The 17,307-nt window shown below is 48.8% G+C and overlaps 1 protein-coding gene across 4 annotated transcripts in view; it reads right to left on the minus strand.

Annotated features, from left to right (window-relative positions):
* The window catches only part of TECTA (tectorin alpha), a 147,701-nt gene that overhangs the window by 121,828 nt on the left and 8,566 nt on the right, over positions 1 to 17,307 (minus strand). For 3 of the 4 annotated variants that reach the window (XM_023517294.1, XM_023517296.1, XM_023517295.1), the window contains 5 exons: positions 14,543 to 14,680; positions 14,027 to 14,192; positions 10,020 to 10,432; positions 3,331 to 3,901; positions 745 to 1,337 (listed from right to left, as the gene is read on the minus strand). In XM_023517294.1, the coding sequence (XP_023373062.1) occupies positions 745 to 1,337; positions 3,331 to 3,901; positions 10,020 to 10,432; positions 14,027 to 14,192; positions 14,543 to 14,680 (1,881 nt within the window). Of the gene's footprint in view, positions 1 to 403; positions 642 to 744; positions 1,338 to 3,330; positions 3,902 to 10,019; positions 10,433 to 14,026; positions 14,193 to 14,542; positions 14,681 to 17,307 lie in introns of those variants that run through there. The other variant, XM_023517297.1, reaches the window with a different exon arrangement.

A 17,307-nucleotide genomic window follows, 5' to 3' on the forward strand; every position in this document is an offset into this window, starting at 1 on the left:
ACTTCCTGTGATACATGTTGCCGCTGGGAGTAGGGGATTCCCCTCCCCCACAGCCTAGCTCTGCCACAATGCACAGCAGGACCCTCACTCAGCCCTGTGGGACCTTCATGTGAAAACAGGGGGCTGCACTAGCTGAGTCCCAGGGGTCCTTCTAGAACTAATGATCTATGCATCTGGATGCCTACTGATGGGTTTTTCAGAGCTTGTCAGAGGAGTGGGAACCACCACAGCAGGCACCCCCTACGTCACCCCATGTAGACTGCCATCTGCAGGTATGAGAGTTAGTACAGCACAAGGGTTAAGAGCACAGATCCTGGAGCCGACCTGCCTGGGCTTGAATCCACTTCCTGGCTGTGTGTCCCTGGGAAAGTTACTTAACCTCTCTGTGCCTCAGTATTCTCACCTGTAAAATGAGGCTCATAAGACTAAGGGTGACACTGCTTATGAAGGGCTTAGAATAGTGCTTGGCACGCAGCAAGAGTTCCATAAGTTATGTGCTATCATGGAGAGCTAGTCTTGCTCTATCCATCTAACGGGGGAAATCCAGCTTCACTCCACTTCTCCGCCTCACAGAGTCTAAGTGGGCGCCGATTGTTAGCAAACGGTTTCGCTCTGGAGCCACCTCCTTCTTAGAATCCGCTCACAGGCAGAGGCAGAAAGGCCAACCTGAAGAGAAAGGCAAACTCTGGCTCCTTGGCTCGGCGCGACTCAGCAGAAAACCCTCCGGGGAAGAAGGAGTCTTACCTTGACCTCCGCCGCCCCGACTCCTCCGACCTTGACCTCCTGCTCAGCCACCAGGATGCGGACTCCGCGCAGCCACTCCGGCCCAGCGTCGGGCTTCTTCTTGTTGATGTCGATTTCTAAGTACTCCGGGCGCTCGGGGCAGGTCTTGAGGAGGGTGTAGGAGAACTCGGACGGGAAGGCGTAGGCGGCGCCGTCGAAGGTGTGCAGCACCTGGTTCTGGCTGAGCAGACACACAGTCTCGCGCTTGGGGAAGCAGCCCTGGTAGCCGTCCTCCACCGCGCACACCTCCCCGCTGCGGCACGTCTTGTTGAAGCAGTACACGTCCCCGCCCTCCTCGCATAGGCACTGCACCGTGCAGTTGGCCGTGGCCCAGAAGAACTCCCCCATGGTGTAGTAGTGGCCGTCGAAGTCGCAGCCGCACTTGTGCAGCGGGACGCACTGGCTGGTGCTGAGCACGAAGCCATCATTGCACTCGCAGCCCTCTGTGCAGGGCGTGGCGCAGTTCTGCGAGGCCGTCAGGTCTGAGCACGTGTCCGGGCAGCTGCTGGTGCACACTGAATAGTGGCTGAAGCTCGGGCACTGCACGGTGGACACTGACGCGGGAAGGGAAGAGAGCGCGACAACAAGGTGAACGGACCCCAAGTGCTAAGCGGCCCGAATCCAGCCAGCACAGGGGCCAGGAGAAAGAGCGCCCCCTTTTGGACCATTTAGCTCCTACAGCGAGGGCCAGGCGGCCGCTCACTGGGGAAGAGAGACCTTTGGGGCACCGGTAAAGTGCAGGCCAACTGCTCTCCTGGTGACTACTGAGCAACGTGGCTGCACTGTGAACTTTCGTTCGACTTTGCTCCCTTGGCTGAAATTAAACTTCCCGTTGCTGTCCTTGCTACGCTACTGATTACTCAATATAGGTTTATTATTTAGTGATCTACAACCCTCGAGAACTTTTAGGAGCTTCAACTGATGGACATATAAATGGATCTGATTTTTAAAGAGCGTGGCCCATTCTTAAAAGGAAATAAATCCAACTTCCAGGAGAAGTGAAAAATGTAACCATTAGAGGAGTAATTTGAAAACGTGAAATTTCTAACAGGGAGGTACTTAAAATACCTAAGCGTGACCAAGGAAGGCTGCTGGGGAATGAATTCCCTGGGATATTAAAAATAAGAAGGAACTCTGGGTATCTGCAAAGAATTTCTGTGCCTGTTTCTCCGGAAGACTGCATCAGAATAAGATGTCTTCTGAAGGCCCTTCTGGCCTTAGAAACTTTCCAATTCTTAGTGTAAGTACATCTGAGACTATATTAAGAGCATGAGTCTGGCTGAATCCAATAGGCAGGGGTTCAGGGGCCTAGCAAGCTACCTCCCTGAATTATTTCCATCCCACTAAAAGGAGAGAAATGTGGAAGATGGAAAAGGGGGTATTCATAGGTCAAATGTCAGTTAGACAATTTGGATAAGGATCAAAGGGAAGCTGGGTTCATTTTCAATTAGAGTAAAAATATGGATGTGTTGCCATCATAGAGGCTGGACAATCACACAGCATGAAAAATAGACTGTGGCTTAGTCATTTGGCCAGTACTCTAAGAATCGAATCTGATACATGATGATTTACTGAATCCAACCTATACTTCTAGGAAGAAATCCCCCGCTGGCCTTGGAACCTACAGAAACTTTTTTTTTTTTCCAATTTTTGGCCGGGGCCGGGTTTGAATCCACCACCTCCGGTACATGGGGCCGGCGCCCTCCTCTTTGAGCCACAGGTGCCACCCTTTACAGAAACTTTTCAATCTGCTCACCCCTGGAGCACTCAAATGCATGGGTTACCATTTTCTATTTACTCATATGGAGAAAACCAAGGACCCGGAAGGAAACAAAATCCATTTGTTTGGTTTTGAATTTTACATAATAGGAGGAGAAAAAGAGGCTTAAGTGGGGTAGAGGTAAAAATAGACACAAGTGGTACAAAATGCTTAATCTGAAAGTATAGTTCAAAAGAGCCTGGCTCTTCCCCAAAGCTTGGGCTTTTCCTAACCATTCTTCACATTCATTTCAGAAAAAAAGGGGCTCCTTTCTTGGTATACCATACCCTGCAGCCCTTTCTTTGACCAGCAGCAGTGGGCCACAAACCCTACAGGGTCTCAAGGAGAAGAAAGGGCCAGGGGGCAATTGTGGTAGGTTCAGTCTGGGAGGCGAACTATTTTCCCAAAGGCTGATTCTCATAAGCCAGGCCAGTGACTGCATTTACTCAACAGCCACAGAGCCAGTCACCTGGCTCTGTTAACCCCCCATCCTTGCTCAACTCTGGGCTTGCCGTCCCCTGCTATGGGGAGGGGCTTCCTCCAGCCAAGCCTTTCCTGCACACATTCCATGTTTCCAGACCACTGATGCTCACCAATGGGTTCTTGTTTCCTTTCTAAGATATTGGGTGGGGAGCAAAATAAAGATCCTTTTACAGTTTATGATATTTCAACCTCCCCCTCACTCTCGGGCTGCAGGCTTTAACAAGGACATTGGCAGGAGCACTGGAAGCCTATCTCCTGCCCCCCGTGCAGGGGCAGCCTTTCCTACGGACGGGACACCAGCTTACCACACCCAGTCTGGATTCGCCAGTCTCCAATTGGAATGCCCAGGCCTTGGCACACGAGGGCGTAGGCCTGGATGGCTTGACAGAGGAGTGTGCCATTGTCCCTCACGCTGCACAGGTCGTACACACAGCTGTGGACAAAAGCCGTGGGGTCCACGACAGTGCTGCACTCCCACAGGGGGCCATCCGTCTTGTTGAGGAAGCCGCAGTAGTCAGAGCCAAAGTAGAGGGCTTCCGTGGTGGCATCACACAGAGTGCAGTTGTCCACACAGCCGGAGTCACACTTCCAGTCCGCGTGGTAGACTCTCCAGCTCTCTCCCAGATCCAGGACGGACATGGCCGGCCTGCCATCCGGACGGAGGAAGTCATCCAGCGGGTTTTTATTGTAGTTCCCACAGAGCCCACAGGTGGAGTTTAAATAGGAGCCTGGGATGGAAATGGAGGCGTAGTGCTGGCCATCAAAAGTCACTAAGAGCCCAAAATCTGTTTCCACGGCAGTAGACATGCCACTCTGGTAGATTTTCACCGCCCCCAACTCTAAGGTGACGGGCAAAGAAGTCACCAGGTCATTAACCTGCCAACAACAGTAATAGTGAAAGGCAGGTAAGCACGGGCCCAGCAATGGGTTCCAGCAGAAGTCAGGAAGGGAGGGCAGAGCAACTGCCTGCCAGAGAGAATGGCTACCCAGTATGTCCAGGCTCCAGGGGGCTTACCTCTTACTATGGAAAGGACTGAGACAATTCTGGTGAGCAAGCTGGTTGTGGGCCAGCCTAAGCACTGTGCATTTGGGCTGAGATAGCTGCGGCATTTCTAGCACAATTACTTCCTCTACGGGGTCATCAGCTCTTCCTGGCCAGTTCTGGCTAGCTTCCAGTCTTTTATTCAAAGACTGGACACCTCTCTTTCCCTCCTTATTCCTCCAAATACCCATTCTTTAAGTCTCAGCTTTAGTCACATGCTTTCCCTGACCCCTTCAAGACCCTTACGCCCCCTCCCGTCCCTCCTCCAGCTGGAAGGTGGGCTCTGTCTACTGTCGGACACAGTTCAGCTTTGAGGCCGCCCTGTTGCACTCTTCTCTGGTTTTACCCTGTTACAGCCTCATACCAGGTCTATGTCATGTAATCACTGAACAACAACAAATCTGAACACCTGGTAGGTACCAAGCACTATGTCAGGAGCTGAGAAGTGAAGGATTAAGACACATAATTGCCTCTGCCCCTCCAGGAGGTCCCTGTCTACTAAAGAAGTCTACACAGATATTTCGGGTATACTGTTTTAAACATGAGTCAATAGATGACGCAGTGAGAGAACAAAACTAACATTTAATCCAGCCTGGGGGAATCACCCCACACGGACTCACAGAGGCCGCTGAATCTGATCTGGGTCTTCAAGAGTAAACAGCAGTGGCTAAAGGAAGGGGAGGGGGGCAAAGAATTCTAGGAGAAGAAAATAAAGGCAAAGGGCGGCACCTGTGGCTCAAAGGAGCAGGGCACCCGCCCCATAGGCTGGAGGTGGCAGGTTCAAACCCAGCCCCGGCCAAAAACCGCAAAATAATAATAATAATAAAGGCAGGGCGGGGGCTTGGAAACACCTGTACAGGTTGAGGGGCAGTCAGCAGGGTAGCAGTGGGCTGCAGAGGGCAGGAGTGGCTGGAAATGAAACTGGAGACACAGTCAAGGTCTATTCATTCTGCAAATACCTAATTAGACCTTTTTATGTGCTAAGCACTGTTCTAAGTGTTGGAGATTGGCAATGAGTGAAATAGGCAAAAATTCCTCAGGGAACTTATATTTTATTGTAGCTGAGTAGACCAACAACTAAGAAAATAAATGAGTGAAATATTTATGTCAGACAAGTGTTAACTCAGGAAATGCTAAAAAAAAAAAGGACCAAGGGAAAGTAGTTCTAGTTTTAAATAGGATGGCCAGGGAAGGCCTCCCTGGGAAGGGGACATCTGAAATGAGGACTAAGCCATGCTGTTAACTCGGGTGGAGTGGCTCACAATGAGGGAGCAGAGGACCTTCAGGTGGGATCGTACCTGGTGCTCCTATGGACTGCAGGGTAGGAGAGAGAGTGTGGCTGGAGCATTGACCACAGAGGGCAGTGGTCAATGATGCCAGAGAGAACAACCGTCAGAACAGAACAGTAGGGCCAGTCAGCCACGGTAAAGACATTGGCCTCTGCAGCCAGAGAGGGAGAGCCCAGGGAGTGTTTAGAGCAAGGGCTCAGCACTACCTGACTTTTGCTTTAAAAGAACAGCTCTGGCCTCTATAATGAAAACAGATCTTGGATCGCTTTTTAAGCCATGTTAAAAAGAAAACAAACCAAAACTCAGTTTCCTATTCTGTAGGGAGAGCCCCTGAAGGCTTTTAAGCAAGGGAATGACATAGTCGGATTTACATTTTAGAAATTCCATTCTGTCCAGCATGAAAGATTTATTGAAGTATGTCAAGGTTAGAAGCAGAGAAACCAGACAGGACACTGCCACAGAAGTCCTGAGGGGCACTGAGGGTGAGGGCCAGACTAGACACAGACACCAGAAGGGAGGGACAAGTGTCTATGGAGGACACTCAGCTGGGCCTGGTTGGTTTTGCACTGGGGAATAAGAAATAGGGGAAGGATCAGGAGTAAAACTGGGTATCTAGGTCTCATGAGTAATGGCCTGATAAGCCTCTGAGAGTGGATTTTGCTTTTCATACTTACAATGCTAAACACCTATAGACACTCACATGTTGGTCTGGAATGGAAGGACTAGTCTCAGAACAGCCCTCAGCAGGGCTTAACTGTAAGTATACATAAGCTGTCCTGGCCCCATTCTTGTTTCTGGCCCATGGAGAAAAACAAGAGTCTTACCTGGCAACACTGTTGCTAAATTCTGAGCTGTTTAGGAAATGAGAGAATAGACTGTCCATTGCTCCTGAGATTGACCATGGCAGATGCCACTGTGCCTCTCTTGTCTCTAGAGATTAGCAGTTGGCCTCACCAGAGTCACCCCTAATCATCTGGTCATGGTACTATAGGCTTTTGCTATCTGTACCTCTAAACTCTTCCAGCCTCTATCATAACTCTTCTATTACCCAGTTCCAAAGCTGCTACCGCATTTTAAGGCATTTATTACAGTAACACCCCACTCCTGGTGCCAGTATTCTGTTTTTGTTTGGGGTGCTGTAATAAAATGCCATAAACTAGATGAGTTATAAAGCACAGAAATTTATTCTCACAATTCTAGAGCCTGGGAAGTCCAAGGTCAAGGTGCTGGCAGATTCGGTGTCTGGTAAGGGCCAAGTATCTGCTTCATAAATGGCCCCATCTAGCTGCATTCACACACGGCAGATGTAGCAAATGAGCTCCCTCTAGCTTTTTAGTAAGGCACTAATCCCGTTCATGAGGGCGCTACCCTCACAACCTGAACAACTTCCCAAGGCCTGGCCTCCTAATACTGTTACCTTGGGAGTTAGGATCCCAACCTATGGCCTCTAGGAGGCATAAACATTCAAATCATAAGCAATAGGGGGAAGGGGATAAGAAAAATAGGCTTGAGAAACAAATCATCCTGTGAGAGCCAAAAGGAATTGATTAATTCATTCTCATCAGCTAGGCAGAGGATTAGCCAACAAGGGTAAGAAAGCCATATTAAAAGGAAGGTCAGCTGGCGAGAGGACTGAACAATTATTACCCGCTGTTCTGTGCTAGCATGTAGAAAGGGAGGTCTTTCCCAAGGTGGGCGTAATGTCAAGTACATCAATTGCTGAGTGTGTTTTCCTGCTCTTACTTAAAGGGCAAAGTTATGTGTCCCAGAGCAGAAGCCAGGGGTTGGCTGGCTCCGGATAGTTCAACAGTCCCCCTGGTTGAATACATGTCTTTTTGTCCCCTGCAGGCTAGCCTTATACCTGGGTGACTGGTATCTTTCTTCTGGCCTAAAGGTTCCTGGCACCTCCTTTCACTTTCACACACTATTGTCATTGTGCCCTGCAGAGTTCAGGGCGTGAGCTCCAGGGGAACTGCCCTGACACAGCCCTGGCTTAGCCAATGGCTGGTGGACCTCACCTCTTTGCTTTCCGGTCCTCTCTCTGCGTTCTAGCCACTTCCCTTTTCAGCAGTGTCTATCTGAGGCTGTCATCAGGGGCACAGGAAGGAGAGGACGCAGAATGGCAGAAGCCAGGTCTTAGAACTGGAGGGAAGCTCCATGGGCCACATGGAACCAGCATGTGCCGAGTGCCTACTGTGTGCCAGGCTTGGTGCGAGACACAGCATGCGTGGCTATTCCATTTAATTCTCAGGACAGCCTCGGAAAGACCTTATCATCTTCCCCTTTCACAGGTGAGGAAATTAAGGATCAGGGCTGGTGTGACCTGACTTCCCACTGGCCAGGCTCCAAAAGTTCCCTGCTGCCTCCATGCCAGTGCTGAGTAGAGGCAGCCAAGGCCGGGCTACAGTCCAGGGGCCTGCCTCCTAGATGGGGCTACCCCAATTTTACAGCAAAGGAAAGTTGAAGAGACCCCATGCCTGGCTGTGGAGACGCAGGGGTTTGGGCAGCCGACCCTAGAACCTGAGCTCTTCAGTAGGCTCTTCAATATGCTAGTTGACCATGTCCCCCTTTCCAGCAGAGCACCCTAAACTACTGGGTTCATTTTAGGGGAGAACATAAGTATAGGTAAGTATCAGCTAGAAAGAGATGTTTCTTATATGTGGGTTCTTAGTGATGCTGGCTTTCTTAGCTTATATAATCCTAAATTATTTATTCTGCTGTTTGAAAACAGTTCATGGGGGCTGGGAAATCCATACACAGAACATAATTCCTGACCCCAGCGTATGGAAATGGGGTTGGAGAAGGTCCTGTGGCTGGGAAGAACAGCTCTTTAGTGACCATTTGTGGCCTGGCACCTTATGGCTGAAGAAGTCAGCTCCTCCCAGGCATCTTGGGCTCCTTCCTGCTCCCCAGCCCTCTCCCTGCCTGTCCCCACATCGCCCCGGGCTGCTGTCTACTGAGCCACTCTCCCCACCAGAGCAGGTGTATTCAGAGATGCTTGGAAACCATTTGGCAAAAGGAAAAGGAAGACATTGTTAGCTTGCAGTTGGAGTCACATAACCTTTTCTTTCCGAAACATTTACATTCACATCCACATCTCCCCGTCGCTGCAGAAAATTGAGGAATGCGTGCCCTACGCTTGGACGATGGAACACAGCCACGCAAAATTAGCAGAGCTGCTGCGCCTGAAAGAAATGACGGTGTCCTTTTCTTTCTTGAAAAAAAAAAAAGTCTGACTATGAGCAGAAAAGAATTTTAATCAAAATAGAAAGTAGGAAGAAAGCATGAAGCTTTCTTTTTCAACTACTGATATCATACCATCAGCCTCACAATACAGCAAGCACGAGGAAGCTAGTGAAAAATCCTCCTAGCCGGAGATGCCAGCATCTATCTCTAAGGATAAGTATGGTGTTCAGCAGCACAATATACATTTAAAAGGGAAAAACTCCCAATGTTTGTAGCTGAACTCTCAGGTTTGATTTGATATACAGAGCTGTCCCTGGAGAGAACTAAGCAAATAACAAGCAAATTGGCATTTCAACCACGGTAATAGCTCACTTTCCTCATTATGAGACTGATGAACGGCACAGACTTGGAAAAGGCAGAGCCAGAAAAAATAGAATTAGTTCCCTGGTCGTGCCTTTGTTTGGATGTGCTACATCAATTAAAACTACAATGCCTTAAAAAGAGAGAGAGAGAGAGGGGGGAAGAGAAAAAGAAACCCCTGAATTGGCATCACTTCTGATTTGTAATCTCTGTAACGACCTCCATGCACGGGGGTTAACAACTGCACGGGGTTGCAGCAATCAACCCCACGTGGGCCTGGTTATTCTTGCTTGAGTAAATACATGGTGGCAACAAGGCCTTCATTAACATTATGAAAATTGTGGTCTCCACAAATTGAGTAATTGCTAGTGGCTTTTTGCTCTCCCTCTTTTGTTGATGTCCCTGCTTGAAATCCAGGTGGACAGTGACAGGAATCATTTGCATATGCTAAACAGGCTAGCAGAGACCCGTGATCTCTGTCATTCTAAGCAGGAGTGTGTCTGTGTGTGTGTGTGTTGGGGGCGGGGGGTTCTGTCTGAGGAGTGTCTAGGCAAAGCTTTCACAGACTGTTCCACCCTGCAGCCTTCACTGAGGAAGTCACCCAGGCCACCCCAGGTGTCTACCCGGGTGATACCTCTGGAGACATCAATCATTTTGGAGGTTTCTCTGAAAATGAAGCGGCAGCTCTTGGGCAAACAGAATGGAGGTGAGGATTGTTAATCAAAAGCTGTATTGAATTAGGGGTTTATACTTTGTGCTTGCACCGTGTCCATGGCTGTGTGGCTACAACTATTGCAAGCTAAGGTCATGAGAAACTAAACTTACCTCATGTGTGTGTGTGTGTGTACCCGCGTTTATGAGGGAATTAGTAATATAAATGTACTCTAAGTTGAAAAGCAGATAGGCATGTTGTGGAGAGCGCTTAGGGTAGCTCTTGCATCAGTAAAACTTAGCCCTGTAAAATGTTTTATAAGCTATTTGCAAGGCAGGGAGAACCACGCATCTCTTTGGTACTGTCAAGAGACAAACAGCAGCACCAGCAGAGCTGAGGGAATCTTCCCCCACTGAAGACTCTCCAGCTTCTCCATCTCCCCATGAAGGACGGAGAGGGTCTCACCTGGACTTTTCCGTAGCTCCCTTTGGGGATGAGAATCTTGTAGCCATTGACCTCCACCGAGAGCTCCTTCACCCAGGAGACAGCTGAGCCCCCTCGGTGCTCGTTCTTGGCCTCCACGCTGAAGAAGGGGAGGCTGGAAGTCTGCAAACACTGTCGGGCCAACAGGTAGGCGCAGGATCCTTGGAAGTGGAAGAGGAAGCCATCGAAGGTGTGGTAGTGCGGCTCCCCAAACACCACGCACGTGCTGGTCTCCACGGGGCTGCAGTAGAAGAATTTGCCTTTGGGCTCACACACCTCGTAGGGGCTGCAGGAGGCCTCCTGGCAGTAGATCTCATTGTTGAAATCCAGGCAGCGGCACTTGATGGTGCAGTTCAGGTCATCCCAAAACACCTCCCCTCGCCGAAGGAACTGTCCTGGGGAATAATGACATCAGAGCCAACATTTACTGAGCACTCCTCCTCCGCGCTGGGCTTTCCTCCCATCAGACCATTTAATCCCCACAAGAACCCTCGTAGGTGGGGATTGTCACCCTCATTTGACAAGTAAGGAAACTGAGGCTTAAGAGGAGGTGAGTCATTCATCCAAGATCACTCAGAAACTCAGTGGTGAGGCCAGAATTCCGAGCCGAGTCGGTCTGAATCCAGTCTAAGCCTTTGGCATTTTTGTCTCCACATCTGGCGAGCAAAACCACAGTCAAGGAAAGACACATCATCTCAATGCACGGGAAAGGCTATGACACTCAGGAGGCATTTCCTTCCTTTCAGGAATATGATGCAGGGTATTCGGGAAGAAGACCCAGTTTACCCAGGTAACTCAGCAACACTTTATTTGCTGATTTGCTCATTCATCCAACAGACATTTGTGTGTTGGGGACCCGGTATGTGCCAGGAAAGGACAGCAGCAGAAAACAGGAGTCAGATACCCAGGTGTAAATCCAAACTCCCTGGGAAGATTCTGGAAAGGGCTGACCATCTGCTCGGCACTTACAAAGGCTCAGGAATCCTATAGATGCTGCCCAGGCAGGATTTACCTCCATAAGTTTTCTTCCCTTGGGCCCACTGTTAGGCCCTGTCCAAGTCCAGCATCCTCTCTCTTTACCCACTGGACAGAACTTCTTGCAAATTCTAGGTCCGGAGGAGAATAGGGCAGGGGTGGGGAAGAATGGTTTTAAAAGATGTGCTAATTGTTTTAATATTCACTATCATTTATTTGGTAGATATGTAGTCTTTAAAACCATTTTCGTCATAAATAATCTCCCCCACTGAAGACTGAACCAGGCCCGTTGCTAACGTCAACCTTTGAATGAAATAGAAACATCTCTGGGCTGGGGGCTGTGATCTCATTCTTGATTGGAGGTCAAAGTCAAGAAACCAGCTTCTAATACTACTGCCTTGACTTCCACATGTCTGTTTTCTGAACCTGTAAAATGTGGATAATGCTATTTTCTCATCCCTGTCTTACAGGGAACAGTGATATAAAAAAGGCTCACACACGTTGACAGAAGCAAAAGCATTTGTAAATTGAGAAAGTCTGAACAGGGAAGTATCAAAGACGCAACATTAAGAAATGTAAATAACATCATGCACCGGTAGCAACTGTAGATTGAAAGGGTTGGCTAAGATGTTTCAAGATTTTATAAAACTGAATATCTAGGAAATAGCACCAGTCTGCAAGGCAGAAAACCGAGGACCTCGGTAACAATCTTTTCTCTAGCTGCTGAACAGGAATAATTGTATCTCAACAGGCAATTATGTTTTATACCTGTTAAGAACAGGGCCCCCAAATGAGATAATGGATTTATTCACATTCCCAGTTGGGGGTAGCATCAGCCCTACGCTCTCTGGCCCCAGTGCAGGGTTACAATGTATTAGAATAGCTCTGCTCAGTATCACGTCCAGTCTCTGCTCCTTCAGGCTTCCAATAAATGAGAGGAAAATGCCTTTGAATAGAGGAGGCTTGGACTAAATCGTAGATTCTTCGAAATAATTTTGTTTGTGAAGTGATAATATAATAAAACAGCTTGGGGCGACACTTTGCCTGCTATAACCCAGGCCCAAACCCAATCTCATTAGACCAATATATGCCCAGAGGTGCGTAAAAATGCACAGCAGTCTGGATAAGGATATTGAGGTTGCCCTGCCTATGAAACCCAAACCCATAACTCAGGAGGAAAACAATGAAGTCTGCGTGGAGACTTTGTACATAGCTGGCCTGTGACCAGCTCTGCAGCTCTGGGAGGCCAACGTTTTCCATGACCACGGTGCTTTATTCCCAGTATTCCCAGGACTTAGGTGAGAGGCCATCACTGGGAACCCACATTGCACGGCCACAGCCACTAGGCTGTGTGATGCTTGGACAAAAGGAAGAGGTGTTTGAGAAGAGTCGGGCCACAAAGGGGAGAGAGATACTTGGCTACTGGGTTGGCGTCTCTCACAGACTTTAAGTAATGTTGCGTTTACACTCTGGGAGGGAGGAGGGCGCATCTCTGAAATCCTGGTGAGCTCTAGAACTAGATTCTGCCCTAATCAGTTTAATGCCAGCTTAGCTCCAAAACCTTGATTTGCTATGCTGAACAGGTAGGACTTTATAAAGTGCACAGAGGCAAGGGTGCCCAGGCTGGCCAGCTTCACACATGACTGTCCTTAGAGCTAATGCAGAGGTTGGATAATACAGCACAAGGAATGGCCAAGGGCACGGGGGTCCCAGACCCTGTGAATACTGCTTTTCTGTGCAATAAGCAAACAGAGGCTGAGCTGAGAGGGAAGCCTGAGGCCTCTCGGTGCTGCCGAGACATGCAGGCCAGCTTTCCATCCGAGGGACAGGAGAGATCTCATCCCTGTTACAAACCTTCTTAGGACCTAGAAACACTTTGCCCAGGGCCTTCCCCTGTGCTCCCACAGCACCCTACACTCATGTCTATCCTAATATATCTACGCCGTGTCATCATCCTAGTGGCTGTCTCTCTACCAGGGGAATGTCATGGGTGGCTAGAGCACCTTCATCTCCAGCACCTAGCAGACTAGCTGGCACCCCACTGGGGTTCTCAAAATGTTCTTCAGAAAGATGCACTGTCTGGCTGGATGGCTTGCTGGATAGGTGGGTGGGCAGGTGGAGAGATGGGTGGATGGCTTAGAGGAAGCACGAGTGGATGGGTGGGATGAATGGATATATATAGATGCATGATTTTCTGCTTCTAGTGGTTTTTAGAGACTCCACTCGTGGAAGCAGAACTATTAACAAAAGTTCTGTTTTCTGAATACTTTTGGACACATAAGAAGCAGGAATCCCATAATTAGGATGTTCCCGTAAGAGTTCATGGCTACTTTGCACATCCAGAGGGGTTTTGATAGTTCAGAGAAGGCTCCAAACTTTGGATGTCAGAGTAAAGGAAACCATCAAGGTTCAACTACAGCTTGGTAGCAGAGACCTAAGCCAGCTTTGATTCTTTCCCAATTCCTGCATGTTTTGCTTCTGCCGGGAGGATTTTAGGAGAGGTCGCCCTAAAGACTATGCCACTTTTTCTTTCTTTCTTTCCAGTCTTACTGGGAAATACTGATTTACCCTCGTAGGGACTTGGCAGTGCTCCCAGTGCGCCCACTCCCGTGGATCTACAAAGTGCAGATGGCAAAGCGAGACTAAGGATGGGAAGAAAAACAAGAAGGAGGGGGGAGTCGCAACAGCCACAAAAAAGTCACACAGGAGGGCTCGTTTTTGTCCCTCTGGCTGAGAAATCACTCTAGATCCTGATCCTTTTCAGAATTGTTCCGAACTGATAGCTGCGCACACCTCAGGCAAGGGCTTGCAAAGCCACACTGTGGCAAATGCAGGGTTTCAGCTCCCGGTGTGATGAATGTGCTTGCTAAAATTACCTTGATCTCCATTACCCAGCTGAGAGATGTCAAAAGAGTAAGGCTTCGGGAATGAGTCCGCCCCCGTGGCTTAAAAGCTTGCCTGTCAATCTAATCTAAACAAACCCAGCTTTGCGCAGACGAGAGGGAAAGCTTTACCCCTGGAGGTGCAGCCATTGGCTGGGTCAATCTCCTTCCCGTCCACTTTAAATGCCCAGCGGCCTGGAACATTGACGTTTGTGGTCTCTTGGATGTTCACAATCTCAGGGGTTCTTGACCCGGGGAGGCTGAAGAAATTGGTGAGGTTTCCACCATTAAATCCTGCCTGAAGCACAAAGGGAAGAGAAGACTTTTGAGTACATGTAACTATCCCATTGATTAACCGGCCCAACTGCCTTATTGTCAGAATCCAGCACACTTGAAATCAAGAGCCAGCTTTTCCTGGAGTCACTGCAGCAATCATCCCAGCTGAGAAAGGCCCGTCCCATCCATCCCACACCCAGGGCAGGGTATCAGTGATGGGCACAGCAAGCCTCCTAGCCCACCTGCAAGATGAGATCTGCTTTTCTAGCTAAGAGCTACTGGCAGGATTCCCTCCCTCCGGGATGCTGAGTTGCCTAAGCAGAGAGTGCAACGATCAGAACACGCTGGAGGATGAAGTGGGGAGCCACGTACCTGCGCCATCACTCCACCCAGGCCCGTCAGGGGGTCCCCACCACTCGCTGTGCCTGTGGTCCAGTTGATTTCGTAATAATTGAAGAGCGTGAATGTGTAGGAGCCATCAGACACCAGGACAGCCTGGAAGGTGTTCACCTACAGGATGGGAATGTGTGGCCCCGTGAATGAAAGGGCACTGCCCCAGGGGTCCTCCCCTCGCCCTGCCCCCAGGCAGCGCTGCTCTGCAGCCCAAAGCTCTGCCTCCTCCCTGAATTCGTTCTCGCCTCCAGTGGGAAAAGCAAGACAAGTGGGACTGTGCAACTGAAAGAGAAATTGCCTGAGATAAACCCGGAGTCTGACTCAGCACCCGCTTCCATCCCTGCTTTGTACCAGACAGAGAATTTGGAGACCTGGCTGTGATAATTCAAGAGCACCTATAGATGGCAGCATGAGCATTAACTACAGGAAGCGTCCAGCCAGGCCTGAGATGTGGTCACCTGTTCCCTTAGCAGGGCTGTGGGCAGGGGTGGAGGGCCTGTGGGGAGAGTGAGCAGGTGAGCAGTTGTGTAGATTGAGCTCTCAGCCCTCCTGGAAAACAAGGCGGATCCTGACTCTAAGTCTCCCTTTTAAAAATGAAAGTTGGAAAGTGATTTTTACAAAGCACTTTGTCGGGTGAAATTCCTCCTCTAACTGAGTATTTATACATCATTTTATATCTGCAAAATCGCCAACAGTCCCATGTATTTCAGACCCACTCTAGGTTGGCTGATTTTTCCCCCCCATTCCCATCTTATGCCTAAGAGAACTGAGGACTAAGGGAAATGAGTTGCTAGAAATTTCTCAGTGACCTAACCACAGAAAATGGGATTAGTGGGCGGCACCTGTGGCTCAGTGGGTAGGTTTCCGGCCGCATATACTGAGGGTGGCAGGTTCAAGCCCGGCCCCAGCCAAACTGCAACAAAAAAATAGCCAGGCATTGTGGCGGGCACCTATAATCCCAGCTACTTGGGAGGCTGAGGCAAAGAGAATCGCATAAGCCCAAGAGTTAGAGGTTGTTGTGAGATGTGACATCACAGTGCTCTACCAAGGGTGACAAAGTGAGACTCTGTCTCTACAAAAAGAGAAAAGGAAAGAAAATGGGATTGGAGACAGAGCCCTCAGCCTCTCTTTCAGACACTGTCACCACATGCTGTCTTAATTTTAAACTTTTAAGGACAGAGATGTTACATAAATTCAAACCTTGCAACAAACAGTTTTCGGAAATAAATCCTGTTCTTTACATTTTCTCTTTGTTAGCCTCTTGTCTGATGTTTTCAGGAAATTAAGAAAAAAAAATACAAGTTAACAGGAGAGGCTGCTGTGACCTTTTCCTATTCAAACCTAGAGCTTTCCCAGCAGGGGAATGTTATCCTCCCTGGATAACATTCTGTTAGACAAGGAGGAAGACCCAAATCCTTATCCTGTGTAATCAAACTGGGGTAGAGGATCCTGGAAGCCCCAAATCTCCCTTTCTAGACAGTCCCAGGTAGGAAGCCAGGCATGAGTAAAGAAAAGTCCTTTTTGTAAAGAACTTGGTCTCCGAGCTCGGTGCCGGCCACTGCTGATGGCGTTTATGATACAGCTACTCTTCAGCAGAGGAGGAAAGTGGGACACAGAGATAAGTGGCCAATCAGATCAAAATTGCTCTAAGGTCACCAGCAGGGTTAGGGTCAAGGGACAGGTGCAAAATCAAGGTCACACAAAGACTAAAGCTAGACCCTCCTTCAGATCAGCCTTCTCCTTCAGGGATGAATTCCTTCTCCCAAAATGAAGCTGGAAATATCTTTGGTGCAAACAGGTCTTACGAGCAACCCATTTCCAACCCCAGAAGTCACCTCCAAACCAACTCGCCATCCCAGTGACGCCCCAGGGGCTGACTGCCACCCCGCACTACAGAATTTGACATTCATTCTAAGAGGCTTTTGGCTCTGTTTTAGTAAAATCATATTTTTCAATTCTTGTTAAAGCTTTCTTTGCTGGAGAGGACTCCCAAGGATATCTGGAGGATGGAGCCAAGGAAAGAAGAGCTCAGGATTCAGAGTCAGGAGTTAAAGGGTTGAACCACTCCGCTGCCTACTAGGAGGTTTGAAGCCCTTTTCCTGCCACTTGGGAAAGTTACTTGTCTCTCTGGGCCTGTCCCTCCCCTTGACAGTGGAGATAGTAATTGTCAGGGAACATTTCCGTCAGGGTTAAATGCTTTGCAAAAATAGCCTACCACAGTTTTTCTTCCTTGAACTAAACATGTCCCCTGGCCTGTTCCTTCCCTTTCTGATGGGCTTCCAGGAGATTTTCTGCCTTTAAAAGATCTCTCATGCCCCAGTGTTCAGATGGCCTGATCATAACGTGTCTCTCTGGGCAGAAGGGGAAAACCTGGAACCATGAGCTGCAAGAGGTGAGGCCAATTTCAAAGGCTGGGATGGATGGATACTTCTGCAGCCCTGGAGAACTAGATCTCTTTTTTTTTTTCTCCAAGGAGCTCAAAGCACTTAGATGCTACCTCATTCATCCTCATAGAAAGAGTTCTCACCTAGTTCTGAAATTTACTCCAACGTCTAAACCAGAAAGTATCTAAATTATCTTGCTGTTTTCTTTGCTGAGGGAAGTTTTTTTGAAAAAAAAAAATGGTGGTCAGCATTTGATGGGCATTTTTTTTTCCTTCCCCACTGACTAAAATGTATCGATTGCTGGCCTCCTGCATTCTCAGGCTGTAAGCTATGAGGTTTAAAGGACATAAAACATCACCT

This window comes from Otolemur garnettii, unplaced genomic scaffold (genome assembly GCF_000181295.1).
Source record: "Otolemur garnettii isolate 467f Iridium unplaced genomic scaffold, OtoGar3 scaffold00108, whole genome shotgun sequence".
Taxonomy (NCBI): domain Eukaryota; kingdom Metazoa; phylum Chordata; class Mammalia; order Primates; family Galagidae; genus Otolemur; species Otolemur garnettii.